This window comes from Phocoena phocoena, chromosome 8 (genome assembly GCF_963924675.1).
Source record: "Phocoena phocoena chromosome 8, mPhoPho1.1, whole genome shotgun sequence".
NCBI classification, from domain to species: Eukaryota; Metazoa; Chordata; class Mammalia; order Artiodactyla; family Phocoenidae; genus Phocoena; species Phocoena phocoena.
This window is the reverse complement of record NC_089226.1, coordinates 32,088,538-32,110,800: the sequence shown is the minus strand read 5'-3', so window position 1 is coordinate 32,110,800 and position 22,263 is coordinate 32,088,538. Positions and strand designations below refer to the sequence as shown.

At 36.7% G+C, this 22,263-nt stretch overlaps 1 protein-coding gene across 1 annotated transcript; it reads left to right on the top strand.

Moving 5' to 3' along the window:
* Nucleotides 1-274: 274 nt before the first annotated feature.
* Nucleotides 275-10,435, top strand: BIRC3 (baculoviral IAP repeat containing 3). Its single transcript, XM_065881664.1, has 8 exons — nucleotides 275-1,353; nucleotides 1,465-1,564; nucleotides 3,235-3,313; nucleotides 4,081-4,129; nucleotides 5,719-5,961; nucleotides 9,097-9,351; nucleotides 9,620-9,661; nucleotides 9,778-10,435. The coding sequence occupies exons 1-8, from the start codon at nucleotides 501-503 to the stop codon at nucleotides 9,969-9,971; spliced, it is 1,815 nt and encodes a 604-aa protein (XP_065737736.1). The 5' UTR covers nucleotides 275-500; the 3' UTR covers nucleotides 9,972-10,435.
* The last annotated feature ends 11,828 nt before the right edge of the window (nucleotides 10,436-22,263 follow it).

Sequence of the window (22,263 nt, the reverse complement as noted above, 5' to 3'; positions counted from 1 at the left end):
ATTTCACAATTTAAAAACAAACATAGTTTGAATATTTTTGTGTGTATAGAACACTTACACAGCATAGCTTTCTGCCAAAACAAACTAGCTATGTGAGACATTTTATCTTCAGGCTGACTGGATGTCACTGAAGCATACTAGTGGAGAGGGTGACCTACCTGTGGAGATATCTGACACTAAATGGCATCTTGATGACCTAAAGCACTCTACACTTTTATGAAGGGTTTTAATTTTCATCACAAGGTACTGTGTAGCATCATGTTTACATTGTATGCAAGAGTATACAAAGGTGCAGATACATAATTGGCCCTTAAACTGTATCAATATAGGATTTAGAATCTTGCCATGCTCTAACCCTAAATGCATAGAAGAAAAAAGAATGAAAGATTTCCTGTTCTAAGTGTTCAGTCTAGTACTAAAATTAATAAAAATCGAAACCCATGCACAAAACTACCTCCCCAGAGAAAGGCTAGTCCCTTTTCCTCCCCATCCATTTCATTATGAACATAGTAGAAAATAGCGTATTCTTATCAAATTTGATGAAAAGTGCCAACGTATTTGAATTGAAATATGACTTTTCATGTGAGCTGTACCGAATGTCTACCTATTCGGCCTTCCCCGCCGGTGTTCCTGTCTCAGAAAGGAGTCTTGCTCGTGCTGGTTTTTATTATACTGGTGTGAATGACAAGGTCAAATGCTTCTGTTGCGGACTGATGCTGGATAACTGGAAACAAGGAGATAATCCTATTGAAAAGCATAAAAAGTTGTATCCTAGCTGTAGCTTTGTTCAGAATCTAAATTCAGTTAACATCTCGGGAGCCACTTCTCAGCCTACTTTTCCTTCTTCAGTAACAAATTCCACGCACTCATTACTTCCAAGTTTGGAAAACAGTGGCTGTTTCAGTGGCTCTTATTCAAGCTTTCCATCAAATCTTTTAAACTCTGGACCAAATCAAGATTTTTCTGCCTTGAGGATAAGTCCCTACCGTTGTGCAATGAATACCGAAAAAGCCAGATTACTTACTTTCCAGATGTGGCCATTGACTTTTCTGTCACCAACGGATCTGGCAAAAGCAGGCTTTTACTACATAGGACCTGGAGATAGAGTGGCCTGCTTTGCCTGTGGTGGAAAATTGAGCAACTGGGAACCAAAGGATGATGCTATGTCAGAACACCTGAGACATTTCCCCAACTGCCCATTTTTAGGAAGTCAGCTTCAAGGCACTTCAAGATACACTGTTTCTAATCTGAGCATGCAGACATATGCAGCCCGCTTCAGAACATTCTGTAACTGGCCCTCTAGTGTTCCAGTTCATCCTGAGCAGCTTGCAAGTGCAGGTTTTTATTATATGGGTAAGAAACTTAATCTGATAATAAAAAACAAATATTCAACATGTGTTATCTCATACATTTTAGTGGTCAAATTATATGTATTCATAAGTTTTGGTCCAAAATTAATTTTAGGTCACAGTGATGATGTGAAATGCTTTTGCTGTGATGGTGGGCTGAGGTGTTGGGAATCTGGAGATGATCCATGGGTGGAACATGCCAAGTGGTTTCCAAGGTAATTGTGAAATTTTCCTTGCAAATGTGTGTGATTATTGTGAGAGGAGTTACATGTGTTTACCTTATAATCAACTGTTGCTTTATTCTGTCTTTGTTTCAAAAATACATTTATGAATAAATTTAGGAGAGATTACTTAGAAAAATAATTACTTAAAAGGTTTCGATGGAAAGTTAAGATAAAGAGGAAATAATTTAGGGTTTCTTTGTGTGTGTAATTAATATATATACATGTATATTAAAATAACATATGCTCATTATAAAACCAAAGTTACACATTGTAGGAAAGTAGGAAAGTACAGAGACACAAAAAAATTTAAATGTCCAGAAACCTCACCACCTAAAGTTGACCACAGTCACCATTTTAGTTAACATTCCTCCAGAGACATCTCTTTATGCATATGTACATATATACATAAATGTATACAATTTTACATGAATTAGATATATTTACTGTTTTGAAACTTTTTTCAGTCAACATGTTTTGAACATATTTCCATTTATTCAATACCCAATAATATTAACTGATTACCTATTATCAGGCACTATTGTAGATGCTTAATATACTCAGTTGAACAAAACCAAGACTCCTGGTCTCATATGCTAGACTTACAGCAGGACCTCTCCAGACAATGAATAAAAACTTAATAAATAAGTTATATAGCATGTTGGAAGATAATAAGTGCTATGGATAAAAAGAAAAAAGGGAGCTTGGGTAAGGGAGATCAGAGGCACCAGGCTGGTTACAATATTAAGTAGGGTCATCAGAGTAAATATAGACCCATCTCATCTGTTTTGATCACTACATAGCATTTTGTTGTCATGTCTTACACTTTTGATTATTCTATACTTGTTTACACTCTCCCTTTTTTACTAAAATCAGGTAGCCTATAATTTTTCATGGTCAACACTTTTAGTATTTTTAGTGTTGATTACTAAACTTAGTATCCTAACATTTGCATTATATAATTTTTTATATAATACTGTGTCTTCATTTATAGCAACTTTGCACTCCCCAAATATTTCAAATTTCAAAAACTATGAAGATTAAAAAGAACACCTTACATAGACATTTTTAAAAAGTGCTGCTAGCTTTCTATTGTGGTAATTTTGTGAATATATAAAAAAACAGTAAATTTGCTTTGGTAGTGTCATGAATTCATTTTGTACTTAAATTTGACCATGGATATATATTATCTAGAAACTACCAAACTTGTGAATGTCTGACTTCTTAGAAAATACGTTAAGCTTCCTCATTCTTTCTATGTATATTTTCAGCTTTTAAACATACAAAGCTTATGTATGAACAGTATCATATATTAGGGAACTTTCTACCTGTCTCCTTGGCTCATGAATGTTCAGAATGTTTTTAGGAATCTTAGAATAGTTGAAGAGAGCAGCAAGGACCTTGGGGTGGAGACAGCCTTACTTATCTCAGTAGACTGAGAGCCTCCCAATCCTTATCCACATCAGCCTTGGCCGAGTACTAGTTACAGCCTTCCTCTTGCTTATATCATCTTACCTTTGAGTGCAGTATCTCTTATCACTTCCTATATGCTAAATGAATAGTCAAGTGGTTATAATTATGTTTATGTTCACCTGAAATATTTAGCAGTCTACAAATGACCAGATTAAAATAACCCCCCAGATTTAATTTTCCTTACATTTTAGGTGTGAGTACTTGATACGAATTAAAGGACAAGAGTTCATCAGTCGAGTTCAAGCCAGTTACCCTCATCTACTTGAACAGGTAGGGACAGTTTTTTTGTTTTTTAAATCATTCATTAAATTGATTTTCTGATAATTACAGAGAGTAGTATTTTAGTGAAAAGACCAGTCAATTTAAAAATACATTTTCTTTTTTCAACACCCAGCATGATCTTAGAGAGTGCTATTCTTTGGATAACAGCAGATCCAGAATTAGAAACCTTCTGAAAAATAATATTTAAGTTATGTTTCTGAGTATTTCTCCAACAAAGTTGCAATAAATTAAATTATTTGAGGAAAAAATTGACTGGATAGTAGCATTTAATAATTTTACTATATAAATTTTTCTTAAAAGGATTTGAGGAAGATAATTGTGTTGCTCTTTCTAATCTTCCCAGAAAAGCAAGTAAGAACTTAGAGAATAGTTTGAGGGTCAAACACTTCCTAGCCACAGTCAATGGAAATAAAGGGTCCAGCTTATCCCAAAGGAACACCCAGAAAATGGAAGATCTTTGGGATGATAGGCAAACAGTGACTGTCTTACAGGTCACTGAAAAGGTGTAGCCCTTTTCCTGCCTTAATGAAAATGGATTTTATTTGTTACACATACACACGCACACACGAAGAAACTCTATTAGTTTATGGCCTACAGAATTGCTGTTGAACGTAAATGAAATTTTGCTTTTGACATAAAAAAGTATGTTGCCAGTAAACAAGTTAGTTTGCAATAAATTGAATAAATTAGGTCTCTTGATTAATTTTTATTGCAATGAATAAGATTTACATTTTAATTTATATACATTTTTTTAGCTGTTATCTACTTCAGACAATCCAGAAGATGAAAATGCAGAGTCACCAAGTATGTATACTAATAATAATTACTGCATTTAAATGTTAGAACCATTTGATACTGTTAAGATTGAAAGTTGATAATTATAATAATGTACATTTGTATTATGATTTATAATTTACAGTGAATTTTCAAATACATTATTGGTATTTTTCAAATTTTAGTGCATATCATAATTGCCTGAGGAACTCTAAAAAATATTACAGATTTCTAGTCTCCACTTTAACCCTACTGAATTGAATCATAGTATCTGAAGGCGGGGCTTGAGCATCTATAGTTTTAACAAGCTTCAGACATCCAGCCTAACCCTTGTTCTCAGACCAGTGTGGGAACAGGTGCACTATGACATTAGATTGCATACATATTCTTTCTATGAAACGGAGAGAGTAGAAAATAATATTCTCATTTTTCAATAGGTACTCAGAGGCTCAGAGAGGTTAAGTGACTTGTCCACCACCTTAAACTTGAAAGGTGATAGAGCCAATATTTGAACAAGCTCTTCTCCCTTATCTAGTGTTAAATTCAGTTCAATAAATATTTGTTGTGCTTCTGCTATTCTGGGGAAAGAATAGACAACAGGATAAACATAACACCTGCTGTCATGAGCTAGTGGTCTAAGGAATACAGGCAAATACACAGATAGGAGAACAGTATGGAAAGTAAAGTGTGCTCTGAGAGCACATGTGGGACAATTAGCCCAGACTTGGAAGATCAGAAAAGGCTTTCCAGAGGAAGTATTTGTCTTAGCACAGAATCAAAGGGAAGAATAGTAGTTAACCAAATAACAACGGGAGGAAAAGAGTATTCTTGGCAGAGAGAACAGCACATGAAAGACTTAAGTAACAAAAGAGAACAGGAACACTTGAAGAACTGAACAAAATTCTGTATGGCTAGAAGTAGGATTTGCAAACAGGTAAATGAATGAAGCAGGCTAGCTTAAGAGTGGTCAGCACTGTAGGCAGAATTTGACCCAAGAGCCATCAGTTTGTGGCTTCTGGGATAGAAGGCGAATGAGTAAGTGGCAAGAGATGAGGCTGAAGGGGTAAACAGGGTCCAGATTGCATAAGATATTGTAAGGCACAGTTGAATGTTATCCTAAAAGCAAAGGAATCGTTGTTGGAATTTAAGAAGGAATGTGACACATTCATATTTTTGTTTTTAAAAAGTCATTCTGGTTACAATGTTGAGAATGAATTAGACAGGAGCAATAGTTTAGGAGGCCATTGCAGTAATAGATATGAGTGATTACAATTGGCCTCTTTCAAAATTATGTTAAACATACTTAATTTAGAAAGCTCATTTGTTCGTTCAACATGGGGAAAAAGGAATCTCAGTGCTGGTGGGGATGATCCCAACATTCTGTTTCTTTCTCCCACTCATATTTCTGCCAGATAATGCGTATTTTGAATCTGAATACAATATTCCATATTCCTATTTTAGTGACTGAACATGTATATCGTTATTTTAAATTTAAGAAAGGTAATACAAAATAGTACCTACACATTTTCTGGGCCTTATGTTTTTGATATTGTAATAACTCGCAATTTAGAAAATATACAGACTATCCCAATATGTGTTAAATTCTTTATTCCGTATAGTTATTCATTTTGGACCTGAAGAAAACCATTCAGAAGATGCAGTCATGATGAATACACCTGTTGTTAAAGCTGCTTTGGAAATGGGCTTTAGTAGAAGGCTGATAAAGCAGACAGTTCAGAGTAAAATCCTAACAACTGGAGAGAATTACAAAACTGTCAGTGATCTTGTATTAGATTTACTTAATGCAGAAGATGAAATAAGGGAAGAGGAGAAAGAAAGAGCAACTGAGGAAAAAGAATCAGGTACACATATTTACTTACAGTCTCCATTTCCGTAAGGATGTCACTGCACATAAGTTATTGAAAATATAGTCAATGCAATTGGATTTTAAGTTTAACATTCTGCATTTGAATTCTGAAAATTTTCTTCACATTAAAATATATTTGAATTGCTTATTAGTAAATTGAAAATATAAGTACATATATTGAGTGAAAGCATTTCACAGGAAACCAAAAGTTTCCTGCTTTTTCTTAATTTCTATTTTTATTCTGGGTAATTGACTGTGTGTGTGTAATTATTCATGGCACATTTTTGATCCCAGACTAGTTGCTCACTCCTCTTTGCTATAAATTGGGGTGGGATCAGGAACAATTATTAATTTTAATATTAGTGTAACAGTGTGTCTCAGCCTGTGACTGTAAATTAATGTACAAATTATTATTACGTTTCCTATTTGCCCACACAAGAACTGAATTCCCCTTTGGAGTGTCCCTGTGTTATTTAGGGGAGCTCTAAGACACTGTTTCACATTCTCCCAAGACAAGTTATCCATGCCCTTCCATGCTAGCCTTGTCTGCTCCCTGTTGCCTCTACTGTGTTGAGGCTCATCCTCTCCTCTGGATGAGCATGTTCATTCTAATCTGGTTGCTCCACTGCCATCATCACTCTGGCCTAGACAAAGAGAAATGTTGGTCTCTCCTTTGCCACTCCTTCCAAAGCATGGACCAGATCCAAGAGTTCTTTCAACACAACTGAAAACAGATTACAATTTTTAACAAGCTCTTACTGGAGATTTAGGGATAACAGAAGGGCATTACATCACAGATGGCAGTTGACAGCTATAACTGTATGTGGCCTCTCTTGGTGCCCCTAAGCCCGTCCTCATGAATCTCTTGGCCTAGCTCCTGATTCATCTCTGTGTAGCTCTGGCCAGTTTTAACAAATGACTAGGAAAGTCCCAAGCGGAGCTCAGGCCCCCAAATATCCACAAAGCCCAGAATGAGAAAGGTTTGCCCCATATCCTTGTCCAAGGCCATCTGGGACCTCTTTCTTCCCAGGATGTTGACGGTGAGATTGTTCACTCCATTCCCGGAAAAATCTACCCTTGGCCAACCCAGACAAACATATCAGATCACAGTAATACAGCATCCTCTATTTACCAAAGTGTGAATTATTCAGTTCTACATGTCACCAGTACAGCAGCAACATAGTCCAAGTTCATCTTTGCCCAGCCAAGTTCTCCTTTTCATTGTGAAGTGAAGATAGGGCTGCATGTCCTTCCTGTAGTCCTCTCAGTCTTACCCACTGGTCGTCAGTGAACAACTGCTCAAAGAAGAGAACACCCATTTCCACAATTGTTTATAGACCCTATGAAGTCTAAAGCCATCCAGCTATAAAATACTTATTTTTCTTCCAAGAAAAAAAATCAACAGTTTCCAGAGTTGACTCCAAGTCAACAGTATACAGTAACTTGCATTGTCAAAAATATCTGTTAGCTTCTCAGTTCACTGTTATATCCATACTACCTAGCGCAGTATCTGTATATAGTCTGTGCTCAAGAAATATTTTTTTGAATGACAATGAAAATACTTAATGTTTACGTTACTGATTATTTTATAGTTTCCCAGAACAGGAGGTGAGTGATTTCTTGACAGATGTGTAAATAAAGAGGCAACTTAGGATTTTTTTTCCAGGATAAAAGAACATGCTTCAAAGGTTTATTCAAGTCTTTACCTCTTATAAACCGGAATACAGTCTATGACTTTGAAGTGAGACTATTTTCTGCAGCTACTAGCAATCCAATTTTAGAAATCTTAAGAATTTCTTACATTAGTTTAAGTAAAATGTAATTAGAAAAATTAAAAAATTAATATACTTTAACATCAAGTATAAATTATATTTTAATTTTCTAAAATATCACTACTTCTTAACCATAGATTACTTAACAATATGTTAAGTTCTAATTCTTCCATTCCTCTGGCTGTTATTTCTTTGTTCCTACTGCTGTTTAAGTTGCCGAGGCCTGATGGTTCATTTGTTCAACAGGTATTTGTGGAACATTGACTTTGTGCCAGACACTGTTCTAGGTCCTGATCCTTTTCTCATTTATTCTCAGAGCTTCAATTCTCTTCAAAATGTGTATCTAGAGCCTGGACTTTCTGACTAAGCACTGTTTTTTATTCCTTATTAAACAGTTCTATTTATATGTCCTATTATTTGACAAAGTCAGAGTTTCTAAAATCTAATGATCATCTCCCCTCAAATAATTCTTCTTTAAACAGCCTAACTTCTCTTTTTATTTTATAGAAAAGCTTTATGGATCATGGTAAAACTATATGATAGTTAATTAATAAACTTGGAATCATAAGTCATATTCCAAAGAGATAATAAAATTGCAGAGTTTCAAATATAAAATATTTTACCACTAGATACAAAATCTAGATCTGGAAGAATACGGAGATCCTATAGGACAGGAAGGTATTGACAAGTAGGATTTATTTTTCAAAATGCTGCTAGTGCCTTTCCCCCCTTACTATAAAACATTGAGATAATAGCAATATCATGTCTAATTTTGGGAAATAATAATTAATTAATAATTTCATCTTAAAATGGAATTTTAAAGAAGTTTTATGGGTGACTGATAATTTAAGAAATGTTCTATCATTTTAATTCCCTTGATTTTGCCTTTCCCCACTTTGACTAGATTGGATTAAAATTTCAATTTTATTTGGTTCTAAGTTTTATTTGGTTAAAGGATTGGCAGTATTGCAGAATGGTAGAGAGCATAGATTATGAAACCAAATTGCCTCAGTTTGACTTTTGCTAGTTGTGTGTCCTTCAGCAATTTACTTGCCTCACTGTACCTCTGTTTTCTTACCTGCTAAATAAGGGTACTAGTACCTACCTCAAAGGGCTGTTGTGAAGATGAAATGAATTAATGCATGGAAAGTGCCTACCACAGTGCTCAGTGTTAGTTCTTATTATAAGTAGAGTTACTATCAAGCACAGGGCATCAGGTACCCCCAAAGCTAGCAATCAACTTCAGTGCCAACTGATTATGAATTATGGTTGTTTTCATTCAGTTATATGTGTATATGTGGGAGGAAGTTTGTGGGCAGAGTTTGAACGTGATGGTGTTTGTGTTCTTTTCTATAAAGATGACCTATCATTAATCCGGAAGAATAGAATGGCACTTTTTCAACATTTGACTTGTGCGCTTCCAATCCTGGATAGTCTACTAACTGCCAGAGTGATTAGCGAGCAAGAACGTGATGTTATTAAACAAAAAACACAGACATCCTTACAAGCAAGAGAACTGATTGATACGATCTTAGTAAAAGGAAATTTTGCAGCCACCATATTCAAAAACTCTCTACAAGAAATTGACCCCATGTTATACCAGCATTTATTTGGTGAGTGCTGGAAAATTACTTCTGGAACTTCCTAGGTCAATTGAAAATACGCTTTTATTAATGATTTGTGATTATTGAAAATAATTCAACCTAATTTATAAACTATTAATTGTACAAAAAGATTGAAGGCTTTCATTGCCTTGACATTATGAAAATTATCTATAGTATTTGGGCAGAGTCTAAACTGTCAGTTTAAAAATATATATTCTGTGACTAAATATTGATAACCTTATTTGTCATAGTAATGCTTTTGCTTTTTCTCCCTTAGTGCAACAAGACATAAAATACATTCCCACAGAAAATGTTTCAGGTAAAATAGTATTAATAATTTAAATCAGTAGAAAACATTTTTTTTTATTTTCTTGGCTTTTCATTGGAGGATAAGCAGCAAATTGCCTTTTATTAAAATTTTTTTTCTCTTCTTAGATTTACCAATGGAAGAACAATTGAGGAGACTACAAGAAGAAAGAACATGTAAAGTGTGTATGGACAAAGAAGTGTCCATAGTGTTTATTCCTTGCGGTCATCTAGTAGTTTGCAAAGATTGTGCCCCTTCTCTAAGAAAATGCCCTATTTGTAGAGGTACAATCAAGGGTACAGTTCGTACATTTCTTTCATGAAGAAGATCTAAAACTTTGTCTAAACTTTAGAATTAGTGGATTACATATATTGTAATTTTAACTTTGATACTGATTTGGTTTCTTTAAGATTTCTTATTTATTTACAACAATTTTGTTGTATATAAATATCTAAAACATGAACATACATATTTTATGTAGCATGGGAATGATAGGCTTTTGTTTTTGTGAACAAAAAACAGGGATAGCACTATAAGCACAATGCTAAATGAAAATTTCAGCACTATTGAAATTGTAAGTGAAGTAAAATTTAAGATTTTGAACTGAACTTTCATAATTTTAAATATTTTGGAGTTGTATTCAGGATCAGGAACATGGATTCTCTTGCTTTTTCCATCAATGTCCTATACACAGAAGGTCTTGATGTTTGTTGAATGACTTTTTCGGGACATGATGTTTTTGTAAAGAATTCTGTGAGGAACATTTTAATAAATCAATCAAAATTACGCTTGTTCTTAATACCTTCATTTCTATGATAATCAGATAGTTTACTGACTCCCAGCCTCCTTCCATACCTCCCTAAGACCTCTTGAATATTGAACTACAGTTTAGGTCCCTTTCTGTAAGATGCTTCTTCATTTATACTTGTAGAGCACAGGGGTCAACCACACCTGGCTTTAATCTATAGGATTTTATAGGATGTCTGAGTCAAAATCAAATAATCTTCCCAGTAAATTTCTTTTTTTTTTTTTTTTTTTTTTTTTTTTTTTTTTTTTTTTTGCGGTACGCGGGCCTCTCACTGCTGTGACCCCTCCCGTCGCGGAGCACAGGCTCCGGACGCGCAGGCTCACCGGCCATGGCTCACGGGCCCAGCCGCTCCGCGGCATGTGGGATCCTCCCGGACCGGGGCACGAACCCGCGTCCCCTGCATCGGCAGGCGGACTCTCCACCACTGCGCCACCAGGGAAGCCCCCAGTAAATTTCTTTATTCATTTGTCTGTTGATTCATTCAAGGAAGTCTCATGCCTGCCCTACCCATTGGGAAAAGCCCCTAGTTTTATTCTCACCACTTTGGTATTAATTCTGGGACTTGAAAAGTACACTGGTTAGCAGCGTTTGGAACAAACAGCTTGTTCTCATAAATCAATTTGTTCTGTACTGCCAGTGCAGAAAAATTTCCTCCTTTGCATTACTTTTTGGTACTCAACATGTCCAATTCATAATTCTCTATCCTTTGCTTCCTGTAGAGTTTTTAGGGCTTTAAAACCAGAAGTGACACTATAGTTGGGAATAGACTGGAGAGACAAGCAAAGGCCAATCATCTAAACCAGTTCTAGATGTCTGCTGGAGTTCTACAGAAAGATTAGGAACCAAGCAAGAGGGGAGATTCCATCTCTTCATTCTGATGCTGGGAGACTACTTAGGATACAACTGATTTTGCCTCTTTGTTAGAAAATTCAGTTGGCTAGCCTCATGCTAACCACAGTGTCCTGCTGGAGTGCAAGGCTGAATCCATTGTATTATTGCTTAGGTGATTTGTAACTCAGCTTTAAGATAAATACTTAGTATATACCCTTCTTGCGGCAGCTATTTTTTATCTGGTTCTTAGTTCATACTACACTTAATATTTGAACTTTGCCGTCTCCACTGTGAAACTCTTGCTCATTTCTCATTTTGGTAATATATGTATAGCTAACATAACCGACTTATTTATCCAAATATTTTGTTATTTGCCTAAGTGTTAGTTAAATTGAAATTTTGTTTTGGAAAAAAAAAGTCACTGTGGATAATAATGGTAGCTTCACTTGCTGATGGCATGTCAGGCATTAGGCATGTTTTTAGGTGCTTGACGTGCATTCATTCATTTGATTCTCTCCAACTTCACCCACCATCCAACCTGGCCTTCAGTCCCCAGAATTGGGTAGATAATTTAAACCTCAATATACAATATATAATAAGCGTTATAATTCAGAACTTTGCAGTGGGCTTAATTTCATACTTAGGTTATGCTCCTTATAACTTCCATCCATTCTTTTTATCCATTTCCTTATATTACTTGATACTATTAGCCATTAAATTCCTTTGCAGTCACAGGCAATGTCATTCAAACATCTTTACCTCCTTTTGATGTCTTGCACATCATAGTAGATAGTGTGGATGTTTACCATGTAAGTTCCAGTCAAAACTATCAGATGAAATGTTTAAGAGATTCACTATTTTAGAAGCAACACTGTAGTACGCTTGAAACAAAGAGTATTAGTAGGTCAGGATTACTCATTCTTTTAAATAAAACTGTGCTGACCCCTACCCTTCTAGCAAAGAAGAGATAGGCAAGGTCCAACCTCTGGAGTTTGTACCGTGCAAATACAATAATAGGTATTTTGCTCTTTATCAGTTTCTGACATGGCCCTGTATAGTTTTCAGCCTCATTTTCTACCACTTTCCTCTTGTTCACTATATCTCAGCTACCTTGGCTTTCTTCAGTGTCTAAATAAACATGGCAAGCTCTTTTGCTTCAGGGTCTTTGACTGGACTGTTCTTTCATTCACTCTTTCCCTGACAAATTTCTACTCATTCTTCAGGTCTTACTTAGCTTAGATATTACTTCTTCAGAGAGGCCTTCTCTGACTTCCTCCATCTAAATTATACCCCTTAGACTGTCTTTCTGATGGCCTATTTGTTCTTTTTCTTCATGACATTTACCACAATTTGTATTTATACATTTATTTGTTTAATGTCATGTTCTATTGTCAAAATTTCCATGAGAAAAGGAACTATGTGTTTTGTTCACCAGTATGTGTCTAGCACTGAGCTCAGAGCCTGACATAGAATAGGCCCTTACTGAAAAAAATGAGTGAATAAATGACTTTCTATGAGTGGAGGTGGGATGTGAGAGGGAATTTCCTCCTCCTTAATTACCACTGTTGTTAAAGTAATAAGGCATAATCATTGGTGGAGAATCATGGGCCAAATTCTGCACTTCTTTAAATATCAAAGGGAATTTTTAGCGAAGAGCAATCAACTTAGTTAAGAAAAGATTTATGGGGGCTTCCCTGGTGGAGCAGTTGTTGAGAGTCCGCCTGCTGATGCAGGGGACACGGGTTTGTGCCCCGGTCTGGGAGGATCCCACATGCCGCGGAGCGGCTGGGCCCGTGAGCCATGGCCGCTGAGCCTGCGCATCCGGAGCCTGTGCTCTTCAATGGGAGAGGCCACAGCAGTGAGAGGCCTGTGCACCGAAAAAAAAAAGATTTATGTAGGAGGTGGGACTTGGAATTATTTTCAGAATGATGAAGCAAGGCATTTCCAGTTAGGAAAGAGCATTTTAAAAAGGTACAAATATGGGCATCAGAATCTTAATAATAACAATAATAAACTGACACTGAACTTGCATGTACTAAGTGTCTGTGTGTATTATCTCATTTGAGAATCACTGTAACTTAAGAAAGACAGTATATAGCACGGGGAGTAAAATTGCAGGTTTTGGGTTCAAATTACAGCTGAGTAATCTTGGACAAATTATTTAACGTCGCTGTGCCTCTGCGTGCATCTGTGTGGAATGGGGATAATATAGCAACATCTCATGGGATTGCGGTGAGGATTTAAAGAGCTGGTGCATGTAAGATGCCTAGAGTGCTCAACAAATATTAAGTAGATACTGTTCTTGTTTTTTAAAGATGAAAAAACAAAGGTTTAGAAAGGTTTAGTATGTTGCCTAAGGTCTCACAGCTGGTAAGTAAGAGAGTTGGGAGGAGAACCCATATTAAATACTACCATCAACTGGAAGAGACCTTAGGAATTCTTTAACAATCATCTTGCTACCAGGATATTTGAATCATATCTATAAGGAACCTCTCAAAAAGTGCTCATCTGTCAGCTTTATTGATCTTACTGTAATAGGGGTGGATACAATAGAACTTAGGTGATGCCTAAAAATAGTGATCTATATGTTCTCTCAGGCCAAAATCCAATTCAAATTAGCTTAAGCATATTATGTGATATCATACTATGATATGGGATGATATATAATATCATATCTTAGGGTACCATTTTTCAAACACATGTAGACACTGTTATACAAAATCAACATACACAGAAAAGCATTGTTAAATTTGCTCAAAAGAGCTTTTTCAATATGATTTATCAATTGATGGATATTAAAAGTGTCAAACTATAATATGGATATCCTCAAAGTATTTTGAGAGGTCTTCATACTTTAAGATATTGGGAACCATTAGATTCAAAATCGATCTGTGTTAGCTGATATATGAGTCCCATGTCAGGCCATTGAGCACTTGAAATGTGGCTTAGTTTGAATTGAGATGTGTGGTAAGTATAAAATACAAAATAAATATAGAAAACCTAGAAGAATATAAAATATCTCAATAATTTATATTGATTACATGTTGAAATGATAATATTTTAGATATTTAGATATGTTGTGTTATATAAATATATTATTAAAATAAATTTCACTTGTTTCTTTTTACTTTCTTAATATGGTTACTAGAAATTTTTAAATTAATTATGTATATCACATTACATTTCTGTCGGACAGTACTGATCTAGATAATATAATTGCTCTTAATTTTATCATTTCAAGACATTAGAGACTCATCAGAAATTATTGAAAGGTAATATGTAACTATAAAATATCTTCTCTAGAAAGCTACTCTCTCCATGCACCATCCACCCCCCTTTTCTCTGGGCTGAGTTAAAAGTTTTCTTCATGCTCCATATTTAAAAATTTTTCATTTTATTGAAGTATAGTTGATTTTCCTTCGTGATCGTTTATTGCCCCTGTACTTGACTTTATGCTAGCGCTTATCACATTGTACAGGGTTCATTTATTGGTCTCTTTTGCTAGTTTGTGAGCTCTTGGGTAGGGACTGTTTTTTATTTGCACTGTCCTTAGAATTTGTGCACATGGTATGTACTCCATGATTCTTTTTTATTCCAGGTTTATTGAGATATAATTGACATACAGTACTATATAAGTTTAAGATATCCAGCATAATGATTTGCTTTACATACATCATGAAGTGACTATGACAAGTTTAATAAACATCCATCATCTCCTATAGGTACACAATTAAAGAAATAGAAAAAAATTTTTCTTCTTATGATGAGAACTCCAGGAATTTACTCTCACTTTCATATATAACATACAACAGTGTTGATTATATTTATCATGTTGTATGTTACATCCCTAGTACTTAGGTATAATACATTTAATACCCATGACTCATTTATTTTGCAAGTAGAAATTTGTGTTTCTTAACTTCCCTCACCTAGTTCTTTTCTCCCCCTGCCCTCCTCCCCTCTGGCATATACCTCCTTGTTCTCTATACTATAACTCTGTTTATGTTTTGTTATGTTTGTTCATTTGTTTTGTGTTTTTAGATTACACATATAAGTGAAATCATATGGTATTTGTCTTTGTCTAAATTTTTTCACCTAGCATAATACCCTCTAGGTCCATCCATGTTGTCACAAATAACAAGATTTCCTTCTTTTTTATGGCTTAGTAATATTCCATTATATGTATATATAGCACATCTTCTTTATCCAGTCATCTCTTGATGGACACTTAGGTTGCTTCCATATCTCGACTACTGTAAGTAATGCTGCAATGAACATAGGAGTGCATATATATTCTAGTGTTTTTGTTTTCTTCGGATAAATGTCCAGAAGTGCTGTTGCTGGATCATATGGTAGTTCTATTCTTAATTTTTTGAGGAATCTCCATACTGTTTTCTATAGTAGCTGTACCAATTTACATTGCCACCAACAGTGTACAGGATTCCTTTTTCTCCAAATTCTTACCAACATTTATTTGTGGCTGTTTTGATGACAGCCATTCTGACAGGTTTGAGGTGATATTTCATTGTTGTTTTGATTTGCATTTCACTAATAATTGGCAATGTTGAACATTTTTTCATATGCTTGTTGGCCATCTGTATGTCTTCCTTGGAACAATGTTTATTCAGATCCTCTGCCCATTTTTAAATGGATTGTTTGTGGGGTCTTCTTGTTTTTTTTTTTTTTTTTTGATGTTTAGTTGTATGAGTTATTTGCATATTTTGCATAGTAACCCCTTATCAGTATATCGTTTGCAAATATTTTCTCCCATTCAGTAAGTGGCCTTTTTGTTTTCTTGATTGTTTCCTTTGCTGTGCAAAGGCTTTTTAATTTGATGTAGTGCCATTTGTTTCTTTTGCCTGAGGAGACAGATCCAAATAATATTACAAAGACCGTTGTCAAAGAGTGTACTGCCTATGTTTTCTTCTAGAAGTTTTATGATTTCAAGTCTTACATTTAAGTCTTTAATCCATTTTGAATTTATTTTTGTGCACAGAGTGAGACAGTAGTCCAGTTTGATTCTTTTGCATGTAGCAGTCCAGTTTTCACAAATGATTGAAGAGGCTGTCTTTTCCCCATTGTATATTCTTACCTCCTTTGTCATACATTAATTGCCCATATAAGTTTGGGTTCATTTCTGAGCTCTCTATTTTGTTCCATTGATCTATGTGTCTGTTTTTGTGCTAGTGCCATACTGTTTTGATGACTGTAGCTTTGTAGTGTAGTTGGAAATCAGGGCGCATGATACCTGTAGCTTTGTTCTTTCTTAAGATTCTTTTAGCTATTTGAAGTCTTCTGTGTTTTCATACAAATTTTAGATTTATTTGTTTTAGTTCTGTGAAAATGCCATTGGTATTTTGATAGTGATTGCATTGAATCTGTAGATTGCCTTGGATAGTACGGGCATTTTAACAATATTAATTCTTCCAATCCATGAACATAGTATATCTTTCCATTTGGTGTCATTTTCAATTTCTCTCATCAGTGTCTTATAGTTTTCCAAGCACAGGTCTTTATTTCCTCAGTTAGATTAGTTAGACTTATTCCTAGGTATTTTATTCTTTCTAATGTGATGGTAAATGGGATTGTTTTCTTAATTTCTCTTGTTCATTGTTAGTGTAAAGAAATGCAACAGATTTCTATTTGTTAATTTTGTATCCTACAATTTCACCAAATTGTTGATGAGCTCAAGTAGTTTTTGGGGGGTGTCTTTAGAATTTTCTATGTATAGTATCATATCATCTGCAAACAGTGACAGTTTCACTTCTTTCGACTTGGTCTCCTTTTATTTATTTTTCTTCTCTGATTGCTGTGGCTAGGACTTCTATTGATAATACTATGTTGAATAAAAGTGGTGAGAGTGGGCACCCTTGTCATGTTCCTGTTCTTAGAGGAAATGTTTTCAGCTTTTCACCATTGAGTATGATGTTAGCTGTCAGTTTGTTATATATGGCCTTTATTATGTTGAGGTATGTTCCATCTATACCCACTTTCTGGAGAGTTTTTATTGTAAATTGATGTTGAATTTTGTCAAAAGCTTTTTCTGCATCTATTGAGATGATCATATGATTTTTTATTCTTCAGTTTGTTAATGTGATCTGTCACATTGATTGATTTGTGGATATTGAATCATCCTTGCATCTGTGGTATAAATCTCACTTGATAATGATCCTTTTAATGTATTGTTAGATTTGGTTTGCTAGTATTTTGTTGAGGAGTTTTGCACCTATGTTCATCAGTGATATTGGCCTGTAATTTTCTTTTTTTGTAATATCTTTGTCTCGTTTGATATCAGGGTGATGCTGGCCTCATAAATTAGTTGGGAAGTGTCCCTGCCTCTGCAAGTTTTTGGGATAGTTTGAGAAGGATAGGTGTTAATTCTTCTTTAAACGTTTGGTAGAATTCACATATGAAGTCATCTGGTCCTGGACTTTTGTTTGTTGGAAGCTTTTTTTTTTCTTTAATTACTGATTCAATTTCATTACTAGTAATTGGTCTGTCCTTATTTTCTACTTTTTCCTGATTCAATGTTGGGAGATTGTGCATTTCTAGGAATTTGTCCATTTCTTCTAGGTTGTCCATTTTATTGGTGTATAACTCTTCATAGTAATCTCTTAAAATCTTTTGTATTTCTGTGGTATCATTTGTAACTTCTCTCTTGTTTCTGATTTCATTGATTTGGGTCCTCTCTTTGTTTCTTGCAAGTCTGGCTAACAGTTTATCAATTTTGTTTATCTTTTCAAGGAACCAGCTCTTCGTTTTACTGATCTTTTCTATTGTTTTCTCCATCTCTATTTACTTTATTTATGCTCTGATCTTTATGATTTCTTTCCTTATATTAACTTTGGATTTTGTTTGTTCTTCTTTTTCTAGTTCTTTTAGGTGTAAGGTTAGGTAGTTTATTTGAGATTTTTCTTGTTTCCTGAGGTAGGCTTTTATCGAGGTAAGCTTCCCTCTTAGAAATGTTTTTCCTACATGCGATAGATTTTGTATCATCATGTTTTTTTTCATTTGTCTCCAGGTATTTTTAATTCTTTTCTCTTATCCTTTCATTGTTTAGTAGCATGCTGTTTAATCTCCACATATTTGTGTGTTTTTTGCAGTTTTTTGTCTTGTAGTTGATATCGAGTCTTATAGAATTGTGGCTGGAAAAGATGCTTGATATAATTTCAGTTTTTTAAAATTTATTGAGACTTGTTTTGTGGCCTGGCATGTGATCTATCCTGGAGAATGTCCCATGTGCACTTGAAAAGAATGTGTATTCTGCCATTGTTGGGTAGAATGTTCTGTATATATCTATTAAGTCAATTTGGTCTAATGTGTCATTTAAGGCCAGTGTTTCCTTATTGATTTTGTGTCTGAATGATCTGTTGATTGATGTAAATGGGGTGTTAAAGTCCCCTACTAATATTGTGTTACTGTCAGTTTGTCTCTTTATGTCTGTTAATATTTTCTTTATGTATTTAGGTGCTCCTATGCTGGATACATATGTATTTACAATTGTTATATCTTTTTCTTGTATTGGTCCCTTGAACATTATGTAATGTCCTTCTTTGTCTCTTGTTACACTCTTTATTTTAAAGTCCATTTTGTCTGACATAAATATTGCTACCCCAGCTTTCTTTTCATTTCCATTTGCATGGAATACCTTTTTCCATCCTCTCATTTTCAGACTGTGCCTTTAGATCTGAAATGTGTCTCTTGTAGACCACATAAATATAGGTTTTGTTTTTGTGTCTATTCAGCCACTCTATGTCTTTTGATTGAAGTATTTAGTCCATTTACATTTAACGTAATTATTGATAGGTATGTACTTCTTGCAATTTTGTTAATTTTGGGGGGTTGTTTTTGTAGTTTTTGTTGTTGTTGTTCTTTCTTCTTCTTTTGTTCTCTTTCTTTGTGATTTGATGACTATCTTTAGTGCTTTGTTTGGATTCCTTTCTTTTGTGTGTGTGTGTCTATTATAGATTTTTGGTTTGTGGTTACCATGAGGTTTATATGTAGCAATCTATCTATCTATACATATGTATATATATATATAATCATATATATGATCATATATATGATTATATTAAGTTGTGATCTCTTAATTTCAAATGCATTTTAACAACCCTGCATTTTTACTCCTCTTTCCCCCATTTACTCTTTTTGACATACTTTATATATTTTTATTTTATGTATCCCTTAACCACTTATTACAGATATAGATGACTTTACTACTTTTGTCTTTTAGCCTTCCTACTAGCTTTATACATGGTTGATTTCCTACATTTACTGTATATTTGCCTTTACCAATGAGATTTTTTATTTCATAATTTTCATGTTTCTAGTTGTGGCCTTTTCTTTTTCACTTAGAGAAGTCCTTTTAACATTTCTTGTAAAGCTGGTTTGGTGGTGCTGAACTCTTAGCTTTTGCTTGTCTGTAAAGATTTTGATCTCTCCATCAAATCTGAATGAGAGCCTTGAGGGGTAGAGTATTCTTGGTTGTAGGTTTCTCCCTTTCATCACTTTAAATATATCATGCGGGGCTTCCCTGGTGGCGCAGTGGTTGGGAGTCCGCCTGCCGATGCAGGGGACGCGGGTTCGTGCCCCGGTCCGGAGAGATCCCACATGCCGCGGAGGGGCTGGGCCCGTGAGCCATGGCCGCTGGGCCTGCGCATCTGGAGCCTGTGCTCCGCAACGGGAGAGGCCGCAGCAGTGAGACGGCCGCGTACCGCAAAAAAAAAAAAAAAAAAAAAAAAAAAAATGTATCATGCCAGGGACTTCCCTGATGGTCCAGTGGTTAAGAATCCATGCTTCCAATGCAGGGGTCATGGGTTTGATCCCTGGTTGGGCAACTAAGATCCCACAAGCTGTGCAGCACAACCAAATAAATAAATGAATAAATAAATAAATAAATCATGCCACTCCATTCTGGCCTGCAGGGTTTCTGCTGAAAAGTCAGCTGACAGCCTTAGGGAAGTTCCTTTGTATTGTTGCTTTTCCCTTGCTTCTTTTAATATTCTCTCTTTAATTTTTGACATTTTAATTATGTCTTGGTGTGGTCCTCTTTGGATTAATCCTGTTTGTGACTATCTGTGCTTCTTGGATCTGTGTGCCTGTTTCCTTTCCCAGGTTGGGGAATTTTTCAGCTATTATGTCTTCAAATATGTTTTCTGCCCCTTTCTCTCTCTTTTCCTTCTGGGACCCCTGTAATGTGAATATTAGTGCACTTGATGTTGTCTTAGAGATCTCTTAAACTGTCCTCATTTCTTTTTATTGTTTTCTTTTTTCTTTTCAGCATCAGTGATTTCCATTATTCTGTCTTCCAGCTCACTGATTTGCTCCTCTATTGCATCTAATCTACTCTTGATTCCTTCTACTATATTTTTCATTTCAGTTTTTGTATTCATCTCTGGTTCTTCTTTATATTTTCTAACTAACTCTTTGTTAAAAACGTCTAACATCTCTGTCCATTCTATCTTCTCCTGAGTTCTTTGATCACCTTTATGTTCCTCTGTCACCTCATTTTGCCTAATTTGCTGTTTTTATTTCTGTGTATCTGATAGGTTGATTATGTTTCCTAACCTTGGAGAAGTGGCCTTTTGTAGGAGCCATCTTACACATCCCAGCAGCACACTCCCCTCTGGTCACGAGAGCTATACACTCTAGAGGTGCCCCCAATGTGGACTGCATTGGTCCTCTGTTGTGGCAGGCTGACTACTTTGTGTGGTCTAGTAGGTGTGGCTGGCCCCCAATTTGGTTGGTTGCCAAGTTCTTCCCAGTGTGTAGACTGCTGGCCACTGGTTGGTGGGGCTGGGTCATGGGGCGGCTGGCTGCAGAGCCTCATGGGGTTCCCAGGGCTAGTACAGGCTCACTGGTGGGTAGAACCAGGTTACAGGGCCAGGGTTTCTAGATCTAGTGTCAGCCTGCTGGTGGGTGAGGCCAGTTCCTGACGTGGCTTGCTGCAAGCTCTGTGGGCTGCTGGCCCACCTGTGAGTGGGGCTGGATCCCAGAGTGGCTGGCCGAGGGGTTCAAAGTCTCTTGTAGCTGGTGTTGGCCTGCTGGTGGGCAGAGCCTGGGCTCAGGATGTCCTGGGGCTTGTGCTGGTCACTGGTTGTCAGAGCCATGTCCTGGGTTCTCTGGGTGCAAAACCCTGTGGTCCTGAAACTAGTGTCAGCCCCCTAGTAGGTGGGGCCAGATCCTGGGGCCACTGGCTGATAGGCCCAAGGTTCCCAGAATTGGTGTTGACCTGATGGTGGGCAGGGCCAGGGCACAGGGGGTCCTGGGGCTGGAGCAAGTCTGCTGGTGGGTTGGCTGGGTGCTGACAAGGCAGTATGTGTGTTGTTGTATTCCTGGGACTAGTGCCAGTCCACTGGTGGGCAGAGCAGTGTCCTGGGATTATTGGCTGTAGGGCCCTAGGGGTTCTGGAGCTTGTTTGGTCTGCTGGTGGGTGGGTGCTGCCTGTGGGGTCTGGGGTGCCCTGAAGGCTTGGGTCAGCCCACTGGTGGATGAGGCCAGATCCTGGGGCAGCTGGTTAATTGGCCCAATGTGTCTCAGAGCTGGTGTTGGCTTGTTGGTGGATGGGCTGGGTCCTGCTACGGCAGGCTGTGGGGCTGCAGTGGTCCTAGGGCTTGTGCCCACCTACTCGTGGGTAAGGCCAAGGCCCAGGGGTTCCTGGGGCTGGCTCTGGCCTGGTAGATGGAGCTTGGTCCTGGCATCTCTGGCTGCAGGGCGCTGGGGTTCTGAAGTTGGTATATTGACCCACTGATGGGTGGAGCTGGGTCCCAGGGGGTCTTGGGGCTGGTGTCTGCTCACTGGTGGGTGGCTGGTTCCAAGGCTAGTGCCAGCTCCCTGGTGGGCAGGCTTGGAGATCCTGGGACTGGTGCCTGCCCACTGGTGGGTGAGGCTGGTCCCAAGGCTAGTACAGGCCCACTGGTGGGTGGAGCTGTGTCCCAAGGTCTCTAGCTGCAGGGTCCTGGGGTTCTTGGGGCTA